At 45.0% G+C, this 22,353-nt stretch overlaps 1 protein-coding gene across 3 annotated transcripts in view; it reads right to left on the bottom strand.

The window, feature by feature from the left end:
* Pnpla7 (patatin like phospholipase domain containing 7) overlaps nucleotides 1–22,353 on the bottom strand; it is a 73,095-nt gene that overhangs the window by 42,092 nt on the left and 8,650 nt on the right. For 2 of the 3 annotated variants that reach the window (XM_041674414.1, XM_041674415.1), the window contains exons 8-14: nucleotides 21,236–21,316; nucleotides 17,194–17,322; nucleotides 15,603–15,683; nucleotides 14,091–14,217; nucleotides 12,314–12,454; nucleotides 7,366–7,466; nucleotides 7,041–7,187 (exon numbers count right to left, since the gene is read on the bottom strand). In XM_041674414.1, coding sequence (XP_041530348.1) covers nucleotides 7,041–7,187; nucleotides 7,366–7,466; nucleotides 12,314–12,454; nucleotides 14,091–14,217; nucleotides 15,603–15,683; nucleotides 17,194–17,322; nucleotides 21,236–21,316 — 807 coding nt within the window. The remainder of the gene's footprint in view (nucleotides 1–7,040; nucleotides 7,188–7,365; nucleotides 7,467–12,313; nucleotides 12,455–14,090; nucleotides 14,218–15,602; nucleotides 15,684–17,193; nucleotides 17,323–21,235; nucleotides 21,317–22,353) is intronic. The other variant, XM_041674416.1, reaches the window with a different exon arrangement.

Below are 22,353 nucleotides of genomic sequence, written 5' to 3'. Positions count from 1 at the left end.
TGGCATCAGGTGTCTCTACAATTCTTCACATTTAAAAATGTTTTTTGCATTTATGTATTTATTTTCGGGGGAGGTATCAACACATAAGTGCCACACTGTACATGTGGAGGGCAGGGGACAACCTGCAGGAGTTGGTTCTCTCTCCTTCCATTATGTGGGTCCCCAGGGATCAAACTCAGGTCGTCAGGCTTGGTGGCAAGTGCCTTTACTCATGAACCACCTTGACATCCCACTTTTTGTTTGCATTTAAAATTTATTTGGGGCTGGAGAGATGGCTCAGTGGTTAAGAGCACTGGCTGCTCTTCCAGAGGACCTGGGTTCAATTCCCAGTATGCACATGGCAGCTCACAATCGTTTGTAACTACAGTTCCAAAAATTCCCAATTTCCTTATACAGACATGTATACAGGCAAAACACCAATGAACATAAATAAAAAAAAATGGAGAGAGGGTTTCTCTAGTTTTGGAGCCTGTCCTGGAACTAGTTCTTGTAGCCCAGGCTGGCCTTGAACTCATAGAGATCCACCTGCCTCCGCCTCCCAAGTGCTGGAATTAAAGGCGTGAGCCACCACTGCCAGGCTAAATAAAAAAAAATTAAGTATTTATTTTTATTTTATGTGTATGGGTGTTCTATCTGCATATAAGTGTACCAGGTGCATGGAGAGCCAACAGAGTTTAGAAGAGGGTGTCAGATACCCTAGAACTGGAGTTACAGAGTTGTGAACCAACTGGGAACTGAAGCCTAAACCTCTGTAAGAGAAGCAAATACTCTTAACTGCTCCAAGACATTGCTCTAATCCCTCCACCTTATTTTTTGCAACTGGGTCTCTAACTAAACAGGGTGCTCCCTGTTTCAGCTAGCAGCTAGGCATACTATTCAGCAAGCCCCCAGAACTTGCTTATTTTTGTCTGTGCCAACACTGCCCTAGGCCTGAGGCTACAGACACACACACAGACACACAGAGACACACACACACACACACACACACACACACACACACACACACACGGAGGGAAGGAGGGAGGGAGGGAAAGAGGGAGGGAAGGAGGGAGGGAAGGAGGGAGGGAGGGAGAGAGCTGCCTACACACTGTGATAGCCACTCCCCCTGGAGTGCTGGGGATATAAACTCTGGTCCTCATACTTGGACAGCAAGCAAGCACTTTGCCCACTGATTCATCTTCCAAGCCCCAAATTAGAAACATCTCAACAATGACAGCAGATTGTCTAAGTGAAAATCATAGAACCATATAAAATGAACAAACTTAGGCCCCCAGCTTGGGAGACATTTGCTGTTCAAGTGCAGGCCACATTAGTCAGAAGAACAGGTACCTACCAGCTCAGTTGGAGACTCCCTGCTCAACCACAGACCACACTGGCCACCAGAACTCCAGACAGGCCACCCACAGACCTCCCCCACTCCCTCCATGCCCTCTCCCCTCCTCATCACCACATCCCAGCCCTCAACTTACGTGGAGACTCCCTGCTCAACCACAGACCACACTGGCCACCAGAACTCCAGGTAGGTCACCCACCCGTGGACCTCCTCTACTCTCTTGGTGTCCTCCATTATCCCCAAGCCTTCCTCCCCTCCTCCTAGCTGTGACCTACCCAAGTTAGGTGGAGACCTCCTGCTCAACCACAAGCCATACAGGCCAGAAGACCACAGAGGAAACAGAAACCAAGGAACGAAACGTCCATCAAAAGAAGACAAACTCAGAGCTGGGCAGCACCTAGATCTATAATCACCCCAAACCCAGAAGCCTAGACACAAGTTTAAGAATAAATAACAACAACCAGGGAAATATGTCACCATCAGGGTCTAGCTATCCTACTACAGCAAGCCCTGAATATTCCAACACAAAAGAAGCACAAGAAAAAGACCTTAGGGGCTGGAGAGATGGCTCAGAGGTTAAGAGCATTGCCTGCTCTTCCAAAGGTCCTGAGTTCAATTCCCAGCAACCACATGGTGGCTCACAACCATCAGTAATGAGGTCTAGTGCCCTCTTCTGGCCTGCAGGCATACACACAGACAGAATATTGTATATATAATAAATAAATAAAATATTAAAAAAAAGAAAAAGACCTTAAAACCAACTTTATGAAGATGATAGAGTTCCTTAAAGAAGAAGTGAAAAAATCCCTTAAAGAAATCAAGGAAGAGACAAACAAAAAAATGGAGGGAATGAATAAATCCCTTAAAAGAAATCCAAGAAAATAAATGAAGGGAACAAATAAACATGTTCAAGACCAGAAAATGGAAATAGAAGCAATTATGAAAACTCAACCTAAGGGAATTTTGGAAATGGAAAAATCTAGGTAAGTGAACAGGAACTACAGATGCAAGCATCACCAACAGAATACAAGAGATGGACGAGAGATCTCAGTTGTTGAAGATATGATAAAAACAGATACATCAGTCAAAGAAAATGTTAAATCTAAAAAATTCCTGACACTAAACACCCTGCAAATCTGGGACACTATGAAAAGGTCAAACCTAAGAATCATAAGAATATAAGAGAAGATTCCCAGCTCAAAGGCCCAGAAAACATTTTGAACAATATCATAGAAGAAAAATTTCATAATCTAAAGAAGGCGACATCTATAAAGGTACAAGAAGCTTACAGAACACCAAATAGTTTGGACCAGAAAAGTAAGTCCTCTCATTACATAATAACCAAACACTAAATATACAGAAGAAAGAAAGAATATTAAAAGCTATAAGAGAAAACTTATTGGAATTAAACCCAACTTCCCAATGGAGACTCTAAAAGCCAGAAGGGCCTGGACAGATGTCCTGCAGACTGTAAGAGACCACAGATGCCAGCACAGACACTATACTCAGCAAAACTTTCAATTACCACAGATGGAGAAAACAAGATATTCCATGACAAAATCAAATTCAAAAGTATCTATCTACAAATCCAGCTCTACAGAAGGTACTAGAAAGAAAACTGCAACCCTAGGAGGCTAATTACACAGGTGCAAACACAGGAAATAAGTAATCTTACACCAGCAAAACCAAAAGGGAAGCACACACACACACCACCACCACCACTACCACCACTACCACCACCACCACCAACAACAAAATGACAGGAATTAACAATCATTGGTCATTGATGGACTTAATTTCCCAATAAGAAGACAGAGACTAACAGAATGGATGCAAAAACAGGATCCATCCTTCTGTTTTATACAAGAAACACACCTCAACATCAAAGATAAATATTACCTCAGAGTAAAGGGTTAAAAAAAAGATTTTTTTTTTCCAAGTAAATGAACCTAAGAAGCAAGCTGGTGTAGCTATTCTAATTCTAACGAAACAGTCTTCAAACCAAAATTAATCAAAAGAAATGGAGAAGGGCACTTATTCATCAAAGGAAAAATCAACCAAGATGATGTTTCAATTCTTTTTTTAATTGTTTTTATTGAGCTATATACTTTTCTCTGCTCCCCTCCCTTCCTCCTCTTCTACCCTCTCCCATGATCCCATGCTTTTTACTCAGGAGAGCTTGTCTTATCCTACTTCCCATGTAGATGAGAGATGTTTCAATTCTTAACATCTATGTCTCAAATGTAAGGGCACCCACATTTGTAAAAGAAACACTACTAAAGCTTAAATCACACACTGATAATGCAAGACTTCAATACCCCACTCTCACCAACGGACAGGCCATCCAGACAGGAACTAAACAGAAAACACTGGAGCCAACAAACATTATGAACTGAATGGACCTAATAGATATCTACAGAACATTTCACTCAAACACAAAATAACATACCTTCTTCTCAGCACCTCATGGAACTTTCTCCAAAATTGGCTATTTGCTAAGCCACAAAGCAAGTCTCAATATATACAAGCAAACTGAAATAACCCCCTGTATCCTATCAGACCACCATGGATTAAAGCTTGATTTCGACAACTACAGAAACAACAGAAAGCCTACAAACTTATGGAAACTGAACAACTCTCTACTTAATTACTGGGTCAAGACAGAAATAAAGAAATTAAAGACTTCCTAGAACTCAATGACAATGAATGCACAATATACCCAAACTTATGGGACACAATGAAAGCAGTGCTGAAGGGAAAGCTCATAGCACTGAGTGACTACATGAAAAATTGGAGAGATCTCATACTAGCAACTTAATACAACACCTGAAACTTCTAGAACAAAAAGAAGTTAAGCAAACCCAAGAGGAGTAGACAGCTGTTTAGGTGATATGTTGGTTCAGCTAAGAATATGGCTCTGGAAGTGGAGTCTCCCCACCACACACACACACACACGAACAAGCGCACACATGCACACGCACACACATGCAAGCACGTGTATGTGCACACACATACACATGCACACTTACACACACACACCATTTCAGACCCAAGCGTGTGTGTCTCACAGTGTTCCACAGGCACTTTTGTAGCACATAAAGTATGGAAGGCATTGACTTCACTAGTGACTAAAGAGAAAGTTACATAAAATTGTCTCTATACCTCCAGAACATTCAAAATTGAAAACTTTAGAGACCGAGGTGTGGTTCAGGAACACAGTTCTTGCCTACCATAAAATATCACACATACACACAGAGTAAAGAGCACAGAGAGAGAGAAAAGGCTTGACACTCTCAACAGCTAGCTGGTAATGATACAAGTGTTGAGTCCGCCCCAGGTTCAGAGGGAGAAAATTAGACATGCTCACGGCCTAGCATCCATGCCCAGGCCCACATCAAAAGTAAGCAAGACACCTCTAGTGACTGGAAACAAATGGGTCACTCTAACCTCTCAAAGCAACCCTGTGCTGGCACTCCCACGTGTCCACCAGTGATGTGGGTGATCCAATGACTAAGATCAATATACTCACAGAATGGGCAGTGATGGCAGGGACTGAATTCCAACTCAGGCCACCATATGAGTGAATCAACATGCTGAACACACAGCAATCATTCTAAAGAGCATACCTAGCAGGAATTACTCTGCTTAGGATCAAGTGAAATCAACCAGGGCATCTAGGAGTATAGCATGACACAGAGAAGGGCCTCTTTTGGGGAGAAGGGGCTGCACCAAGATATCAGAGTGGGTCTGAGAACTGTTCACAGTGGCATCCCATCCATGTGCTGGTATGATAGTTTGAATGAGAATGATTCTAGCCGAATGGTGGCGCACACCTTTAATCCCGGCACTCGGGAGGCAGAGACAGGCGGATTGCTGAGTTCAAAGCCAGTCTGGTGTACAGAGTGAATTCCAGGACAGTCAGACCTACACAGAGAAACCCTGTCTCGAAAAACCTAAAGGACTCTCATATTTGAATACTTGGTCCCCAGTTGGTGAAACTGTTTGTGAAGGATTAAGAGACATAGTCCTGTTGGACTGCTGTGTCACTGGGGGCAGGCTTTGAGGTTTCAAAAGACTCACATCATTCCCAGCTGTGCCTCTCTGCTTCCTGTTTGTGGATCAGGATGCGAACTCTCAGCAGTTGCTCCAGCACCGTGCTTCCCGATGGCTGTCATGCTTCCCACTATGATGGGGACTGGCTCCTGTCCTGAACTGTAAGCCCCAAATAAACTCTTCCTTCTATAAGTTACCTTGGTCATGGTGTTTTACCACAGCAAAGAGAGCTGGTTTTCTGGGTCCTCATTAAAGTGAACACAGGTGTTTTCCTTGCCTCTGTATACAAGGTCTTCAATTTTTTTTTTATTTATTATGTATACAGTGTTCTGCCTGCGTGTATCCCTGCAGGCCAAAGAGGGCACCAGATCTCATTACAGATGGTTGTGAGCCACCATGTGGTTGCTGGGAATTGAACTCGGGACCTCTGGAAGAGCACACAGTGCTCTTAACCACTCAGCCATCTCTCCAGTCCCCGATCATCAAATTTTTTAAAAGCATGAGAGACATTGCAAGGGACATGGCTAAGTCAATAAAACTTGTCTTACAAGCACAAGGACCTGACTCTGGTCAGACGCACTTAGAATCCCCGTCCTGGGGAGGCGGTGACAGGGGGATCCTGGATGTTCACTGGTCAGCCTGATGAGCAGTCTTCACTCAGTAAGAGACCCTGTCTCAAAAGAGGTGGACGTGTTCCTAAGGATAACACCCAAAGTTGTTTCTAGCCTCCACGTGTATGTACCAACACTGTGGTGGTCTGAATAAGAATGGCTCCCATAGGCTCATAGACTTGACTGCTTGGTCATTAGGGAGTGGCACTATTTGACAGGGACTAGGAGGGGTGGCCTTGTTGAAGTGAGTGTGTCACAGGAGAGGGGGACTAGAGGGGTAGGCTTTGGGGTCTCAAATGGTTAAGCCAGGCCCACGGTCTCTGTCTTCCTGTTGCCTACCCATCCAGATGTAGAACTGCCATCTCCCTCTCCAGCTCTGTGTCTGTCTGCGTGCTGCCATCCTTCTGCCCTGACAATAATGGACTAAACCTCTGAATGGAAGCAAGCCCCAATTAAATGCTTTCTTTTCTAAATGTTGCCATGTCCATGACGCCTCTTCACAGCAACAGAACACTGACTAAGACACACGAATATACATATGTGTTCATGCACTTAAAAAAATATGAGGGATACACTGCGCTCTAACACTCAGGAAGCTGTGGCAGGGCCTAGATTTTAAAATAACACTGGGCGGTGGTGCCACACACCTTTAGTCCTAGTACTCAGGAGGCAGAGGCATGCAGATCTCTGAGTTTGAGGCCAGCCTGATCTATAGAGAGTTCCAGGTCAACATGGAGAAAGCCTGTCTCAAAAAACAAACAAAAAACCCCAAACAAAACAAAATAAGCAACAACAAAGAAACAAAATCCACAAAAAAAAACAACAAAGAGGGAAAATTACTAAAAATACGTATGTGAGAATGAAGCTCTGAACGCCCCCCATCCACCTGAAGATGGGGAGCCCCACTACTGGAAGGCCTGGATGAAAAAGAGGACCATAGTGCAGGAAGCATTAGAGGGACGTGCTGCCCAGGGCACAGGAAATGAAGAAGCAGTACTGTGGGATCAGAAGTTGTCACGTCCTCTCTGAGCCCACACACTTACATCTAACTTCATCAGCGTAAGGAGGTCCTTTGTGGCGGCTTTGAAGATGGTGTCTGCCTTCCCTCTGGCCCCAGCCTCATTCCAGGATTTTTCTGAGTAGTGGAAGATGGCGGAGGGGCTCTCTGCAACAACCACGCTTTTCTTCGACTTGAAAAGGACAAAGACACAAGCCATCAGAAGAGGTGCCATGAGGAAAGGATGCAAGTGCATCTCCGTGACCCACTACTGACACTGGTCGTGTCAGACACGGACCACATCCCAAGCACTCACAAGCAGGGGAGTGGGCAAGGCCCCAAAGGGACAATAGGAAGACGCAGGGATATACCTTGCTGGACACAGAGTTCCCAAGTTGCTCATCTGAGTGTGGCCAAACCCTGGCACGGTTGTATGCCATCCCGAGGTCTGAGGTGGCCCCCTCATGGCTTTCTAAAGACAGAAAGAAGACTCAGTTTACTGCCCTCCTGCTAGCCCATATGCACAGGCACACAAAGGGCAGGCTGACTGAACAGCATAAACCTGGTAGGTAAGCTTTAAATCTCTAGACAGCAAGGTTGCATTACTGTCATTTCCACTACAGTATCACTAGTCCATTCTGTATGCTATAGCAGGACATCTCAAGGTGGTACTATAGAAAGCCAAGATGCTCATTTAGTTCATGGTTTCAGAGGTTGGAAGTCCAGGACTGTCTGGCTCCTTATGGTCAGTTTCTAGTAAGGACAATCTTGTTCCATCACAGTAAGTCAAAACAGCAGAAAGAGAAACAGTCACATGCGGAATGAACTAAGCAAATGTAGTGGCCTTGCTTTACTTTTATTTCTTTTGTTTTTTGAGACAGGGTTTCTCTGTGTTACCTTGGCTGTTCTGGAACTTGCTCTGTAGGCCAAGCTGGCCTCAAACTCACAGAGATCCACCTTTCTCTACCTCCCAAGTGCAGGGATTAAAGGCATGCACCACCACCACCCAGCTTGTAGCCTTGCTTTTAAAAAATGTTTTATTATATTTTTATTTATTTATTTTGTGTACATGTTATTTGTGTATATAAGTTTTTAAAATTAATTTTAAAAGAAACAGCTGGGGCTGGAGAAATGGCTCAGCAGTTAAGAGCACTGGCTGCTCTTCCAGAGGTCCTGAGTTCAATTCCCAGCAACCACATGGTGGCTCTCAACCATCTGTGGTAAGATCTGGCTCCCTCTTCTGGCCAGGCAGAACACTGTATACATAATAAATAAATCCTTTTTTAAAAAAAAAGAAAAGAAAAGAAAACAGCCAAGCTGGGCGGTGGTGGCGTGCATCTTTAATCCCAGCACTCGGGAGGCAGAGGCAGGTGGATCTCGGTGAGTTCGAGGCCAGCCTGGTCTACAAGAGCTAGTTCTAGGACAGGCTCCAAAGCTACAGAGAAACCCTGTCTCGAAAAAAAAAAAAAACATAAATAAATAAATATAAAAAGAAACAGCCTTAGGACTGGCAAGATAACTCAGTCAATAAAGTACTGGCCACACAAACACAAGGAACTGATTCATATCCCCCAGTACCCACATTAAAAGTCAGGCATGAAGTCAGAGAGATAGCTCAGTGGTTAGTATCCACATGGCAGCCCACAACCACCAGTAACTCCAGCTCCAGGGAAACCAGCACCTGCTTCTGGCCTCTGTGGCATGCACGTCACTTACATTAATACAGGCAAAACAATCACACACATAAAATAAAAATAAATAGGGACTGAAGAGATGGCTCCACAGTTAAGAACACTTGTTACTCTTGCAGAGAACATGGGTTTGATTCCCAGTACTCACATAGCGTCTCACAACTGGCTGTAATTCCAGTTCTAGGAGACCCAACACCTTCTTCTGACCTCTTCAGGTACCAGAAACACATGTGTTGTGCATATATACATACAGGTAAAACACTCTTACAAATAAAATAAAAAATAAGTATGAAAATTACAAATAATAAATATTTTTTTCTTTTTTTAAAATATTTATTTATTTATTATGTATACAATATTCTGTCTGTGTGTATGTCTACAGGCCAGAAGAGGGCACCAGACCTCATTCCAGATGGTTGTGAGCCACCATGTGGTTGCTGGGAATTGAACTCAGGACCTTTGGAAGAGCAGGCAATGCTCTTAACCACTGAGCCATCTCTCCAGCCCCAAATAATAAATATTTTTAAAGAAATAAAAAGTGCCAGGCATTGGTGGCATAGGCCTTTAATCCCAGCACTTGGCAGGCAGATCTCAGTGAGTTTGAGGCCAGCCTGGTCTACGAATTGAGTTCCAGGAATTGTAGCCAGGGCTACACAGAGAAACCTTGTCTCAAAAGTAAATAAATAGATGATAGATAGATAGATAGATAGATAGATGGATAGGTAGATAGATAGATAGATAGATAGATAAATTAGTTGGGAAATGGGAAGAGAAAGAAAGATCCTTATTGTTCACTCATTAGCCAGATTGGCCAGTCTAGACTACTGGGCAACCCTAGGTCCCAGTGAGAGACTCTCTCTCAAAGAAAGCTATGGCTCCTAAGGAATGATATCAGTGATTGTCCTCTGGTCTTCACAAGTATACACACACACACACAGATACACACAGAGATACACATACAGATACATACACACATGAGAGATACATACATACATACATATGTTCATACATACATATGTATGTTCATACATTCATTCATTCATACATACATAGAGAATGTACAAGCTCAAGCAGGCCTAAATCTGAAGCCAGACTCTAGCAGTGAGGGTCCACTATGTTTCTCTGATGCAGGAAACTGGCTTTCTGGGTGACAGGGGAAGCACTACCTGCAGTGGCTACACATAGTATTCCGATCGGAAAAAAAAATTAAGGTCAAAATCACTGATTTAAAGCAGCTCTAGAAACATGAAAAATGGTTCAGTATTAAGCGCAAGTACCGTGCAGAAGACCAAAGTTCAGTTCCCAGAATCCACACTAGGTGGCTCACAACCCTCCCGTAACTCAAGGTCTAGGGGGATTCGGTCCTCTGACCTCCACAAACACCAGCACTCACATGCACATACCTACACAAATAATTTCTTTTAATGAAAATCAATCTTTAAACTGGCTCTAAGTGATCACTGAGGTTGGCATCAAACTCTTCAGAAACCGTAAGTGATATGGATGTTCAAGTTTACATGACAGCCATTGGAAAGTAGCCCAGGCATGGGAGCCCATGGCCAGATGTCTCAAACCTGCACCACGAGACGGCACACTCTACCCAGAGCAGTCAGCCACAGGACGCTGACAGAACCAGAGAAAGGTGCAGAGAGCCCAAAGAGAAGCCCTCGACACACACTGCATGCCACAAGAGAGCGTGTGCCCCGGTGAAGGGTTGTGGTTAGGACACTACCTAAGTCAGCCATGCAGGAGGCTCACACATGAAACCTAAGCATTTAGGAGGTAGAGGTCGGGGATTATGAATTCAAACCTGAGCAATACAGCAAGGCTCTACTGAGGGAGGGAAGAAAGAGAGGGCTATGCCCTTAATATAATCTTTCTTTTTTTAATATAATCTTTCATATGCTAAAGGAACATAGCTATAAACAGAAGCTTGGGAGCTGGATAAGTGGGTAAAGTACTTGCTATGCAAAGATTAGACCCTAAGTTCAGATCCAAGCACCCATCTAAAAGCCACTGTGATAGCATATTAGGTATAATCCCAGTGTTGGGAGGCAGAGGCAGGCAGATTCCTGGAAACCACTGGTTAGCTCTGGCTACAGAGTGAGATCCCAGCCACATCTCAACAAACAAACAAACAAACAACAAGAACAACAAATAACATATAAAAGCTAATACTTTCGGGATGAAAAACTCACATAGACTCAGAAATATAATACCAATGAAAACAGCATTTTTAAAGAGCCAGAGAATGGGGGCTGGAGAGATGGCAGAGCAGTTAGGAGCACTGATTGTTCTTCCAAAGCACCTGGGTTCAGTTCCCAGCACTCACACGGCAGCTCACAACTGTCCGTAACTCTAATTCCAGGGGAGCCAACACACTTACACAGACATACATGCAGGCAAAACACCAATGCACATAAAATAAAAACAAACAAATAAATAAAAGTCAGAGATTGTTCATGAATGATATTAGGCAGACTATCATACACTGTATATATAATAAATCTTTGAAAAAATATGATTAAAGAGACTGAGGCAAGAAGATCGTGAATTTGATGCCAGCATGTAAGTATGTAGTAAGACCTCATCTCAAAAAAAAAAAAAAAAAAAGAGGTGAGACTTCCACTAGAGCACATAAACAAGGGGGAAAAGCTCCAGGAGCCATGTAGAATACAGTGGCTATCAACCAGGTATGAAAAGGTGAAGTCTAGCAGGGCAATGGTGGCGCACGCCTTTAATCCCAGCACTCGGGAGGCAGAGACATGGTCTACAGAGCTAGTTCCAGGACAGGCTCCAAAGCCACAGAGAAACCCTGTCTCAAAAAAAAAAAAAAAAAAAAAAAAAAAAGGTGAAGTCTGACAGCTTTTAAATGAAACAGAAAGCCAACAAGCTACACAAAAGAAAGAGAGAAAGAGAAACAGGGGGCTAGAGAGATGGCTCAGTGGTTAAGAGTACTGACTGCTCTTCCAGAGGTCCTGAGTTCAATTCCCAGTAATGATCTGGTGGTGGCTCACAACCATCTACAAAAGGATCCGATGCCCTCTTCTGGCATACAAATGTTAAAAATAAATAATTATCATTTAAAAAAACCTTTCCTGCCAGGTGGTGGTGGCACGGAGGTAGGCGGATCTCTGTGAGTTCGAGGCCAACAGGCACCAAAGCTACACAGAGAAACCCTGTCTCAAAAAATAAACAGATAAATAAATAAAGGGAGACAGGGAGGAAGGGAAGCAGTGAACAGGCACCTCTGGGCATTAGGCGGCAAACAAGAGGAGGCTGAAGGGACACAGAGTATGTCAGTTTATGACAGGATCCCCAGCAGAGGTAAGCCTGTCACTAAAGATGGTGTAGGTGGGTCCAGGGCTCAGCAGAGGAGGCATCATGCACAGGTCTGGTAGAAGATAGTGGGCAGAATTCACCATACACACAGCAAGATACCACCAAAGTCTCAGCCCCAGGAAGAGAGTGCCTTGGGCCACAGGCTCTTGTCCAACTATACATGATACCAAGTTCAGGGTGTCTAAGTCAGGACAAGATAACACAGTGGGGAGGAGAGAGCTTGACTCATCTTCCAGACATACAGAACCTATCATTAGAATGAGCTGTTACAAGAGCGGACTTTTACCTTGGGAGGATGAAAGATTAAAGCCTCTTCCTTGGAACTGCCTGAGCTCATCTGAGATCTCTCCATGGATGGAAGGCAGAGGTACGGAGCAGCTCCTCTTCAGCAGAGGCACAGAGACTGCCAGGCGGCCACTGTCATGATCTGGTGGAGACAGGGAAGAGCTACTCCAGTTCCATAAGGTCTAGCGTCTGCTTTAGTTACTACCACAGATGGCTCAAAGAACAGAGTCCCCCAAAACAGCACATGATCAAGGCCTTCCCAAGTACCCTGTGAACTTGCAGATAACTTACCCAGACAGGGCCTTCAGGAAATCTCACTGGTAGCACTTGCCAGCGGAGTGATGCAAGAATGTGAGCCTCAGGTTGGTCCTGCTCCCTTCCCTCCAACCCTGCATCTCTCTTGGCCATCCTTCTCCATGGGCCTCCTGACTACCCCTGCTGCCACCAAGTACTTTGAAGGTAAACCCTAAAGCAGAGAATCTGCCATTTGCCCCTTTTCCATGGCCTTCTTCTTCTGAGATGACCATTAGCACACCTAGGGTGCAACAGGGCTTGAATGTTCTGTCTCAACTTCAAAGGACCCTGACTTTGCCCACCACACAAGACACTGTCTGCTACTGCAGACTCTGATTCCAAAGAGGTTCATAAAACTCAGCCCCGCTGAGTGGCGGTGGTGGAGCACTCCTTTAATCCCAGCACTTGGGAGGTAGAGATCTCAGTGAGTTCGAGGCCAGCCTGGTCTACCGAGAGAGTTCCAGGACAGCCAGCACTATTACACAGAGAAACCATGTCTCAAAAAAAAAAAAAAAAAAAAAAAAATAACAAAACAAAAAAAAACAAAACAAAAAAAACCAAACTCCTCAACCTAACCCCAATCTCTGTGAAGATGCAACACTGGACAGCTGCCTGAACCAAACACCTTCAAGAGGACAGGCCTCAAGGTTCCATCACTCAAGCTAACCAAGTTTCAGAGAGAAAAGCACTACTCGGGAAAAAGACTTAAATGGAACCTATTTTAAAGTACATTTATGGGGAAAACCAGATCAAAACCAGGGATGTGTTTCAAGGTCACAAAGGTCCAAAGCCTCATCTCAGGTAGAATCATATGGGCAGCTTCAGTCTACCTGACACCAGAGGCCATTTCACTTAGTGTCTTGCTCTTTTTTTAGTCCCTTGGAATCTTTCACAGATATGATAAACTATTAAGACGCTGAAGGTCTATCTACTTTCAAAGCAGCGTGTGGGAATACTGTAACGTAGCAATAGATGTTGCTCAAGCATTACTGGCCAGCGTGTTCCCCAACCTAATTTGTTCTTGAGACTGAAAGCAGTTCTCAGGTGCAGGTCTGAAGACAAAGCTGAGAACCTGCTCCCCTGAACAGCATTCCCATGGAGCAAATCTCTCACCAGGGTACCAAAAGACAGAAGGTACGATTCTTGGACACATGCAACAGAGCACGGGAGGTCACCTGAGTGAAGCTAAAAAGACCTGAGGACGGTGAGGTAATACTAGACCATGAAGTCTGGGCATCTATGAGGGGAGGACAGGTGAGGAGATCTGGGATTACATAAACAGACCTGGGGCCTGTGAGGAAACCTGAGGGGGCAGATCAGGAAACACGGAGCCATGGAATAAGACCTAGGGGCAGGTGAAGAGACATGGGGCAAGTGAGGAGACCAGGAGGCATGTGAGGAACCTGAGATAAAGGTGAGCAGACCAGGAGGCACATGAAGAAGCCTGGAAAGTGGAGTGAGAAGGACCTGAGTCGGGGTAGTACCTGAGTTGCAGGGTTCCAGGGACCTTGGGAACCTTTCAAACTGGTCCTCTTGGCCATATGACATCTGTCTCTTGGCCTGTCCAGTTGCCACACTGGCTACTGACAAGAGAGGGATCGCTTGGCTCTCCTACGGAATGAGAAGAACATTAGCTATGCTCCAGGAATCCCCTGGTTCCCTATAAACATGCTATTAGAGAGTGCAACATTTATCAATTATGAGGACAACAGCAGACACTACAGGACCCAGGCAGTTCAGAGAGGATGAGCTTGTTGAGGCTCGGCATGTTCTTCTCTTAGGTTCTGTATACATTCAGAGCATACATACATACAAACTCTTCATACAGCCAAAATAATAGCCTATGTAGTCAACTCTTCACTAATAGATAACATGATAGAATAACATGATAGAATATTCAATTCTTCATTCGTAGGAAAAATCTTGTAACATAAAAGAATAGGGGCTGGAGAGATGGCTCAGTGGTTAAGAGCACTGGCTGCTCTTCCAGAGGTCCCAGCAACCACATGGTGGCTCACAATCATCTGTACTGAGATCTGGCGCCCTCCTCTGGCATGCGGGCATACATCGAGGCAGAATTGAATACATAATAAATAAATAAATCTTTTTTTAAAAAAAAGAATATTCCCTAAATACTGAGTATGACAAACTCTAAAATATAACCAAAGAAATGATAACTCACTGGGCAGTGGTGGCGCACGCCTTTAATTCCAGGACTTGGGAGGCAGAGGAAGGCAGATCTCCGTGAGTTTGAGGCCAGCCTGGTCTACAAGAGCTAGTTTCTAGGACAAGCTCCAAAGCTACAGAGAAACCCTGTCTCAAAAAAAAAAAAAAAAGAAATAAAGAAAGAGAAAAAGAAAAAAGAAATGATAACTCGTGGGTACCAAGCACTTCTTACCAGCTGCCAGGACTTCTGTGGCTGTCACTTGTATGTTTCACAGTGACTTCCTCTGCCCTTGCTTCAGGTACAGGAATAGAACAGTTGCTATCGAGCCCTTCTAAGGTGAGAACCAGTTTTGTCCCATTTCACAGGCTATGATTGGCCAGGTTTTTAACAGTAGGTACAAAAGTGAAGATTCAAGGCCTTGGAACCCTTGGCAATACCCCACACCTTCCAAGTCACAGTCTAGTGTTAGCTCAGTTCAGTGTTATGTCAAGGGCAGGACATAGAGACAAGAACTAGTAAGAGGGACAGGTGGAAAGGAGTGAAGGCCCAGCCCACAGTCTCAGGACCTGGGCACTCAGATTCTGTTCTTAGGGGTACAACAGGACTACTGGCAAGCAACAAAGCAAGCTAACACATCAAAAGCTTGACAAGCCTATACGCCCCAAATCCTGACTGTCTGTCGTAGTCACTCAGCCCACCACCACTGCTCAGAGTGCAGACCCACAACCAGGACTGCTTGCCGACAGCTGCACTGGTTGGCACAGGCAGGGCTGTCCTGGCGAGAGCCTCAGCATCCTGACAGAAGGCAATGTAGGAGGCCTGCACTCACAGGGTTGAAGAGCTCTGTAGTCAGCCCCAGGTAGTTGTGTAGAGCCAGGAAAGTCACCCGCTGCAGCCGGACCATGATGATCTGCAAGACACAGAGGTGGGACGAGTGAGCCTGGGCCCCAGCCGCCCACAGCAACTCCTGCTGACCCACAGTACAGGCCACAGCTCACATTTTCCAGGGCCCAACAAGCCACCACTGTGCAGCAGGGAGCTAACGTGAGGGACAATGTGGGACAGAGAGGAATCAGGCAGTGTTTTCAAACTGTCTGTAAATCTAAAATTACTCTAAAATATTTTGTAAGAAATTTAAATTTTTTCTTTTGGGAAATGGGAGGTCTTAAAGCTTCTGTGGAGTTATTAATATTAATCTGTGTGTGTGTGCACGCATGTGTGTGTGTGTGTGTGTGTAACAAGAGCAAAAGATGTGTGAGCATGCGCATGGAGAGCAGAGGTGTTGCTCCTCAGGCATCAGAGAGGTTTGCTTCCGAGACAGAGTCTCACAGGGACCTGGGACTCACTGATCTGGCTGGGCTGGCCAGACAAGCCTTAGGGGTTCACTTGCCTCCCAGGTCACATGCTCTCGGCTTTTTCACACTGAGTTTTGGGGATCAAATTCAGGTCCTCATGCTTAGAAGGTGAGCACTTTACTGACTAAACTACCTCCTCAGCCCCCACCCTCACCCCCACATTGCATTCTCTATTTTGTGAATGAATATGGGTATGAACATGCCACAGGACACAAGTGACTCACAGGAGTCGGTTCTTTCCGTCCACCACACCAGTCCTGGGGATCAGACTCAAGTAGTCATGCTTGGCAGCAGGGTCCCTTACTTGCTGAGCATCTTGGCAGCCCATTTTGTGTTTTTCTGACGCAGAGTCCTGCTCTGGCAACCCTAGTACAAGCTATATAGCCCAGCTGGCCTTGAACTCAGGTCAATCCTTCTGCCTCATTTTTCTAAGGGTTGGGATTATACCCATGTGCCACTACTCTGTCCAATTTATGCCTATTTTTTTTAAAAAACATTTTTTTAGCCAGGCAATAGTGGTGTATGCCTTTAATCCCAGCACTCGGAAGGCAGAGGAAGACAGATCTCTGAGCTTGAGGCCAACCTGGTCTACAGAGCAAGTTTTAGGACAGCTGGAGCTACATAGAGAAACCCTGTCTTGAAAAATATAATAAAAAGGCTTTTTTTCTATTGAAAAAAATTTTCTCATATAATATATTTTGATCATGTCCTTCCCACCCCTTTTCTGAGACATGGTCTTACTATGTAGCTGTGGCTGGCCTGGAACTTGCCACGTAGAACAGGCTGACCTGAATTTACAGATAACCCCCTGCCTCTGCCTCCCGAGTGCTGGGCTAAGGCACACTACCAAGACAGACCTGGACCACAAAGCACTCCCTAGAATTCACATCTCCAGCAGAAGATCCTGCCAGCAAAGCCAGGGCTACAGGCTCTGAATTCACCCTCAATGCCGAATGAGAAACCGACACAACCAGAAATGGCTCTAACGGGATCCACGCCAGTGCCCAGCTCCGGGGCCTGAGAAGGCCCATGGCAGACAGGAAAGGCACCTAGAAAGAAACTCACCTGCACTACCCTCACCAGAGTTTCTGGGTATTTCTCAAAAATTCCCTGGAAAGCTGCTGCAGGAAGCCAGAGGATGGTGGATGAGACAGCTGCGCGGGCAGAAACGGTTTTGTAGGGTGCAGTGTGGCCCTGCAACAATGACTTGGTTAGTCCCACACAGCAGACCCAGAGAGCTCCTGGGGAATTCCACAGCCCACAGAAGTTTCTGGGGGTCCCGCCTGGCTCCTACTCACACAGCTGCACTCTTCCCAGACATACTGTGGACACTGGCAATTTTGACGTAAACCACAATTTGTCACAGCAAAACATAGCAAAGGCTTGGCTGACGGGAGTTGTGGATAATGCTGTTACATGCTCTTTCCTGAGACTCTCAGGCCAGGTTCTTCAACATCCCACCCTGTCGATAGCCCCTTGCCAAAAAGGCATAACTCAACAACCCATGTGTGTTTTCTGTAAAGGTCACCGAGAGCAGAAATCACCATCATCAAACAGTTACACAACAGTCCTCAAACACTCACTAGGCCTGCCATGCATATTCCTGTATCCCCAGCGAGGGGCTGAGCTGCTTCTAAGACACAGTGACTATAAAGATGCGATAATACACACACAGGGTTCTGTGAGCATATTTCTTGCTGAATATATGGGAGGGGGGTTACTAGGAGACACGGTATCTGCATCCTTAACTCTGTAAAAATCAATCAAAACAAAGAAAAACGTCTACCAGATAAGTAAATCACACCAGATTGTCTTCCACAGTGGCTGTGCCCTTCTGCGTTCCCATCAGCTGTGAGCATGAGCTCCTGCCACTGTCAGAGTCACAGGGCTCAGCAGGTTTGTGAACCCTACCTCCCGCTCCCGTCAGCAGGTCTTCCCTGCCATGATGGAACTCGAACTGTAATCAAGTAAACCCTTCCTCCCTTCAATTGCTTCTTGACATGGCAGTAAGAACAGTCACTAACACACAGCTGTTTGGGGAGGGGTCATCCATGCTCCCATGCTTAAGTCAACACTGGTTCAGCAAGCTACACTTGGGCTTTTTTATTTAGCAGTTTTAATTTTAATAATTTTTAATATTTACTTTGGTCTGTGACTGGTACCCTATCTGAGCTAACTACATGTCTGACCATGAAAAGATCATACAATACTATAATCTCTCTTTTACTGTTGTGATCACACCTTGTGGGTTTTCTCTAGCAGGCTGGTCTTTTAGTTGCTATATTGTAAGATATTAACTGGTTAGGTTCACACCACAGTACACACCTATGAGCAGTAGCTTTAATTCCTTCATTTTCAAAGACTCTGATGTTCCAAAGGCTCTGCTATCAAATGTCACTCTGGAGGTAATCTGGGATTTTATTTTTTTTTTATTAATTTTTTTTTTTTTATTTTCGAGACAGGGTTTCTCTGTAGTTTTTGGTGCCTGTCCTGGAACTAGCTCTTCTAGACCAGGCTGGCCTCGAACTCACAAAGATCCTCCTGCCTCTGCTTCCCAAGTGCTGGGATTAAAGGCATGCGCCACCACCTCCTGGCTTAATCTGGGATTTTAAATGAAGTCTGAATATTAATCTAATTCTCATTGCCTCTGCTATGTTGCTTATGGCTTATTCTGAGTTTAAAGAGGTTCAAGGACAGAATCAGTGGACTTTTTTTTGCTTTCATTCAATACACGATGTTTATCTCTGCTCTCTCAAAGGATATAAATGGTCATAATCCCAATGATTAAGACAGAGGCCTGCTAGGAATGGTAGACATGATAATCTCAGTGCTTGGGAAGTAGAGGCAGACAGATTCAGAACAATACTGTCTCAAAAACACAAAGAACCAGGAGTATCCAGTTTATTCTGTCCTGTCTCCTGCATAGACTCCCCAGGTGACAGCCTGGACCATATACATGCGTGTGTGCGTGTGCATTCACGAGCATACGTGTGAGCACAAGAGCAGTGAGCACGTGGAGGTCAGAGAACAGCATTTGGGTATCGACTCTCTCCTTACACCTTGTTAAGTCAGGATCTGTCTTATTTCTGCTTCTGTGAAGCTTACTCCAAGCTAGCAGGTCTTCGAGCTTGTGGCCTCTGCTCCTGTCTCTGCCTCCGACTGCTGAGATTAAAGGAGTGTGCCATCATGCCTACTGGACCCTGGTTTTAAATGGCATTTTTCTTTTCATAATTAATCCTTGTAATTACCAGTTGAGTCAAGGACTTTTCCAGCAACAAGAATGTCTTGTGCTATCCTGAGTAAATAAATACCCAGCATAAACCCCTGACATGTAGCCACTGGTCCTATCTCAGCCACAGGGCTCAAACCTTCTCATCACCTGCTTTGGAAACAGTGTTTTGGGCACACTGTCACTCACTAATCTACACACTGTTGATAGACAATATAGCCTATAAAGCTAAAATATCTACCTCTGAGCTTCGGGGGGGGAAAGGCTGGCTAGCCTCTGCTCTCCCGCACACCCATGTCAGGAGCCTCCTCAAAGCTGAGCATCCGTCTTCACAGGCAATTCTGCCTTGCTCAAAAGTGAGTGTCTCTTTTCCTCAGGCAAGCAACCTTCCCAACTCAGGCCAAATGGGACACAGCAATACACAGGGGTCCCATCTCTGCCTCTTGGCCACCAAATAAGACAACGCATTCACTGATAGGCAGCAGTGTAGACACATAAGACATCACCGCGTATGCAAGGAATTTGCTGCTTCAGTGACAAGCACGCAGCTAAGGGCTTCATCAGTGGGTCCCACCAAGGAAGACTCTCGTGTGATCCTATACAAAAGCTTGGACTCCAGGTGCTGAATCCACCCAAACAAGGTTCTATTAGCTGCTCTGAGACACAGTAACAGTCCAGAAGAATGGAGCGGTGATAATTAGTCATCACTGTTGACTAGATTTGGAATCACCACAGAAACACATTCCAGGGTATGTCTATAAGAATGCTTCTAGAAAGGTTTGGATGTGGGCAGCACTATGCCAAGACTAAGCTCTCAGATGGTAAGAAGGAGAAAGTGAGCAGTATACCGGTACTCGTCTTTCTGTGTCCCAACTGTGGACACCCCTCTCCTGCCGCCACGCTTTCTCCACCAGGACGGACTGTACTTTTAAACGGTGAACAGAAACAAACCTAAAACCTACCCAAACTGTTTTTCTCAGCTCTTCTTACCATAGCAACTAGAAAAGTAATTAGCCAGGCATGGAGGCACACACTCTTAGTCCCATTTGGTGAAAGACATACGGGCTGGTGTGATGATTCTGTTCACTTCTGTGTGTGAACAAATACAATAAAGAATAAAAAGAGGAAAGCTGGGTGGGGGTGGCACACGCCTTTAATCCCAGCACTCAGGAGGAAGAGATAGACTGATCTCTGTGAATTCGAAGCCAGCCTAGTCTACAGAGGGAGTTACAGGACAGTCTTGAAAAAACATTTTTTAAGGGCTGGAGAGATGGCTCAGAGGTTAAGAGCATTGCCTGCTCTTCTAAAGGTCCTGAGTTCAATTCCCAGCAACCACATGGTGGCTCACAACCATCTGTAATGGGGTCTGGTGCCCTCTTCTGGCCTGCAGACATACACACAGACAATATTGTATACATAATAAATAAATATTAAAAAAAGAAGAAAAACCATTTTTTAAAAAAACGAAGAGTGGAAAATGTCTGGCACAGCAGCACACACTTGTAACCCAGTGTTTGGGGACCACGAGAGGGGACAAAGACTGTGAGGCAAGTCTGGGCTAACACAGCAAGATCCTGAACCAGACAGAAAGACAGACAGACAAAGAAGAAATAGAAAGGCCCACTGAAGCCTACTAAATACATTCTACCTAAAATACAATGTCAAAGTTGTTCCCACAGACGGACACCTCCTTAACTACTGGATGAGAGCTGTTCTCATCCTAGACAACCCCTCTTACTGTGTTACTACAGAGACGCAGCCGTTAACAATAAGCAACTCACTGTCTAGCAAGACAGGAAGAACAGGCCTTGAGGGCAGGCCAGAGATGCTTGGGCTCCTATGGCGGGTGGGGGGTGGGGGGGTGGGTGTGGTACTTACAGTGATCACGTCCAGAATGCTGAGGAGGCTGTGGACACTGTCCCCTGGTAGAACCTCTTTGACCACCACCTCGGTGCCATCCTGCGCTTAGATACAGAACCACAGGTATCAGGACAGGGACTGTCGGTACAGGGCACAGAGGCCAGTCAGCACCCAGGACAGTTGGCACATGAGAGTTCATCTCTGAGCTCAGAGAAAAGCCAAAAGTATGAGATACCATAAGCAGGGCTGGGAAAACGGCTCAACAGTGAATAGCACTGGCTGCTCTTCTAGCGGATCCAGTTTGGTTACCAGCACCCACATCAGGGGGTTCACAATCAGGGCATCTGATGCCCTCTTCTGACCTCTACCCACACACATGTGTAACACATACACACCCATACACAAATGAAAATAAATCTTTTAAAGAAGAGAAGAAGAGATACCACAAGCTTGAAAAATGTTAAGAAACAATAATAGCTGGGCATGATGGTGCACGCCTTTAATCCCAGTACTTGGGAGGCAGAGGCAGGCAGATCTCTGAGTTTGAGGTCTACAGAGTGCGTTCCAGGACTACCAGGGATACACAGAAAAACCCTGTCTTGAAAAACAAAATGAAACAAAACAAAAGGTGGGGGCAGGGAAAACACATCTCAATCAGTAAAGTGCTTGCCTTAAAAGCACAGAGATCTGAGTTAGATCCTCAAAATGCATTTTAAAAATATCTAATTGGATGAGAGGTAGTGGTTCATAACTTTAATCCCAGCACTCAGGAAGTAGACCTCTGGGAACTTCAGGCCAGTCGGTCTGTATAGTGAGTTCCAGGCAAGCCAGTGCTACATGTTGGCTTGAACACATAAATGATAGCTTCAGAGCATCCAAAAAGTTTCAGCAGCATTAAGGAGAAGAAATTAAAAATACTTCTCTTGATGTAATTTAACACAGAGTGAGATCTGAATTCTCTACTTCTCTCTCTCTGTGTCTTCTATCATCCCTGTCTGTAGTGGAATATTCCTTTACACTATATGAAGATGTGTCATTGTGACTGGCTTAATGAAAAGCTAAATTGCCAATAGTCAGAAGGTATAGCCGGGACTTCTCGACAGAAAGAGCTCTGGGAGGAAGAAAGGCCGAGTCAT

Source organism: Microtus oregoni, unplaced genomic scaffold (genome assembly GCF_018167655.1).
Source record: "Microtus oregoni isolate MIOR12 unplaced genomic scaffold, Mior012 000025F_ref0000491, whole genome shotgun sequence".
Classification (NCBI taxonomy): Eukaryota; Metazoa; Chordata; class Mammalia; order Rodentia; family Cricetidae; genus Microtus; species Microtus oregoni.
The sequence above is the reverse complement of the archived record's forward strand: the minus strand, read 5'-3'. Positions and strand labels throughout refer to the sequence as shown.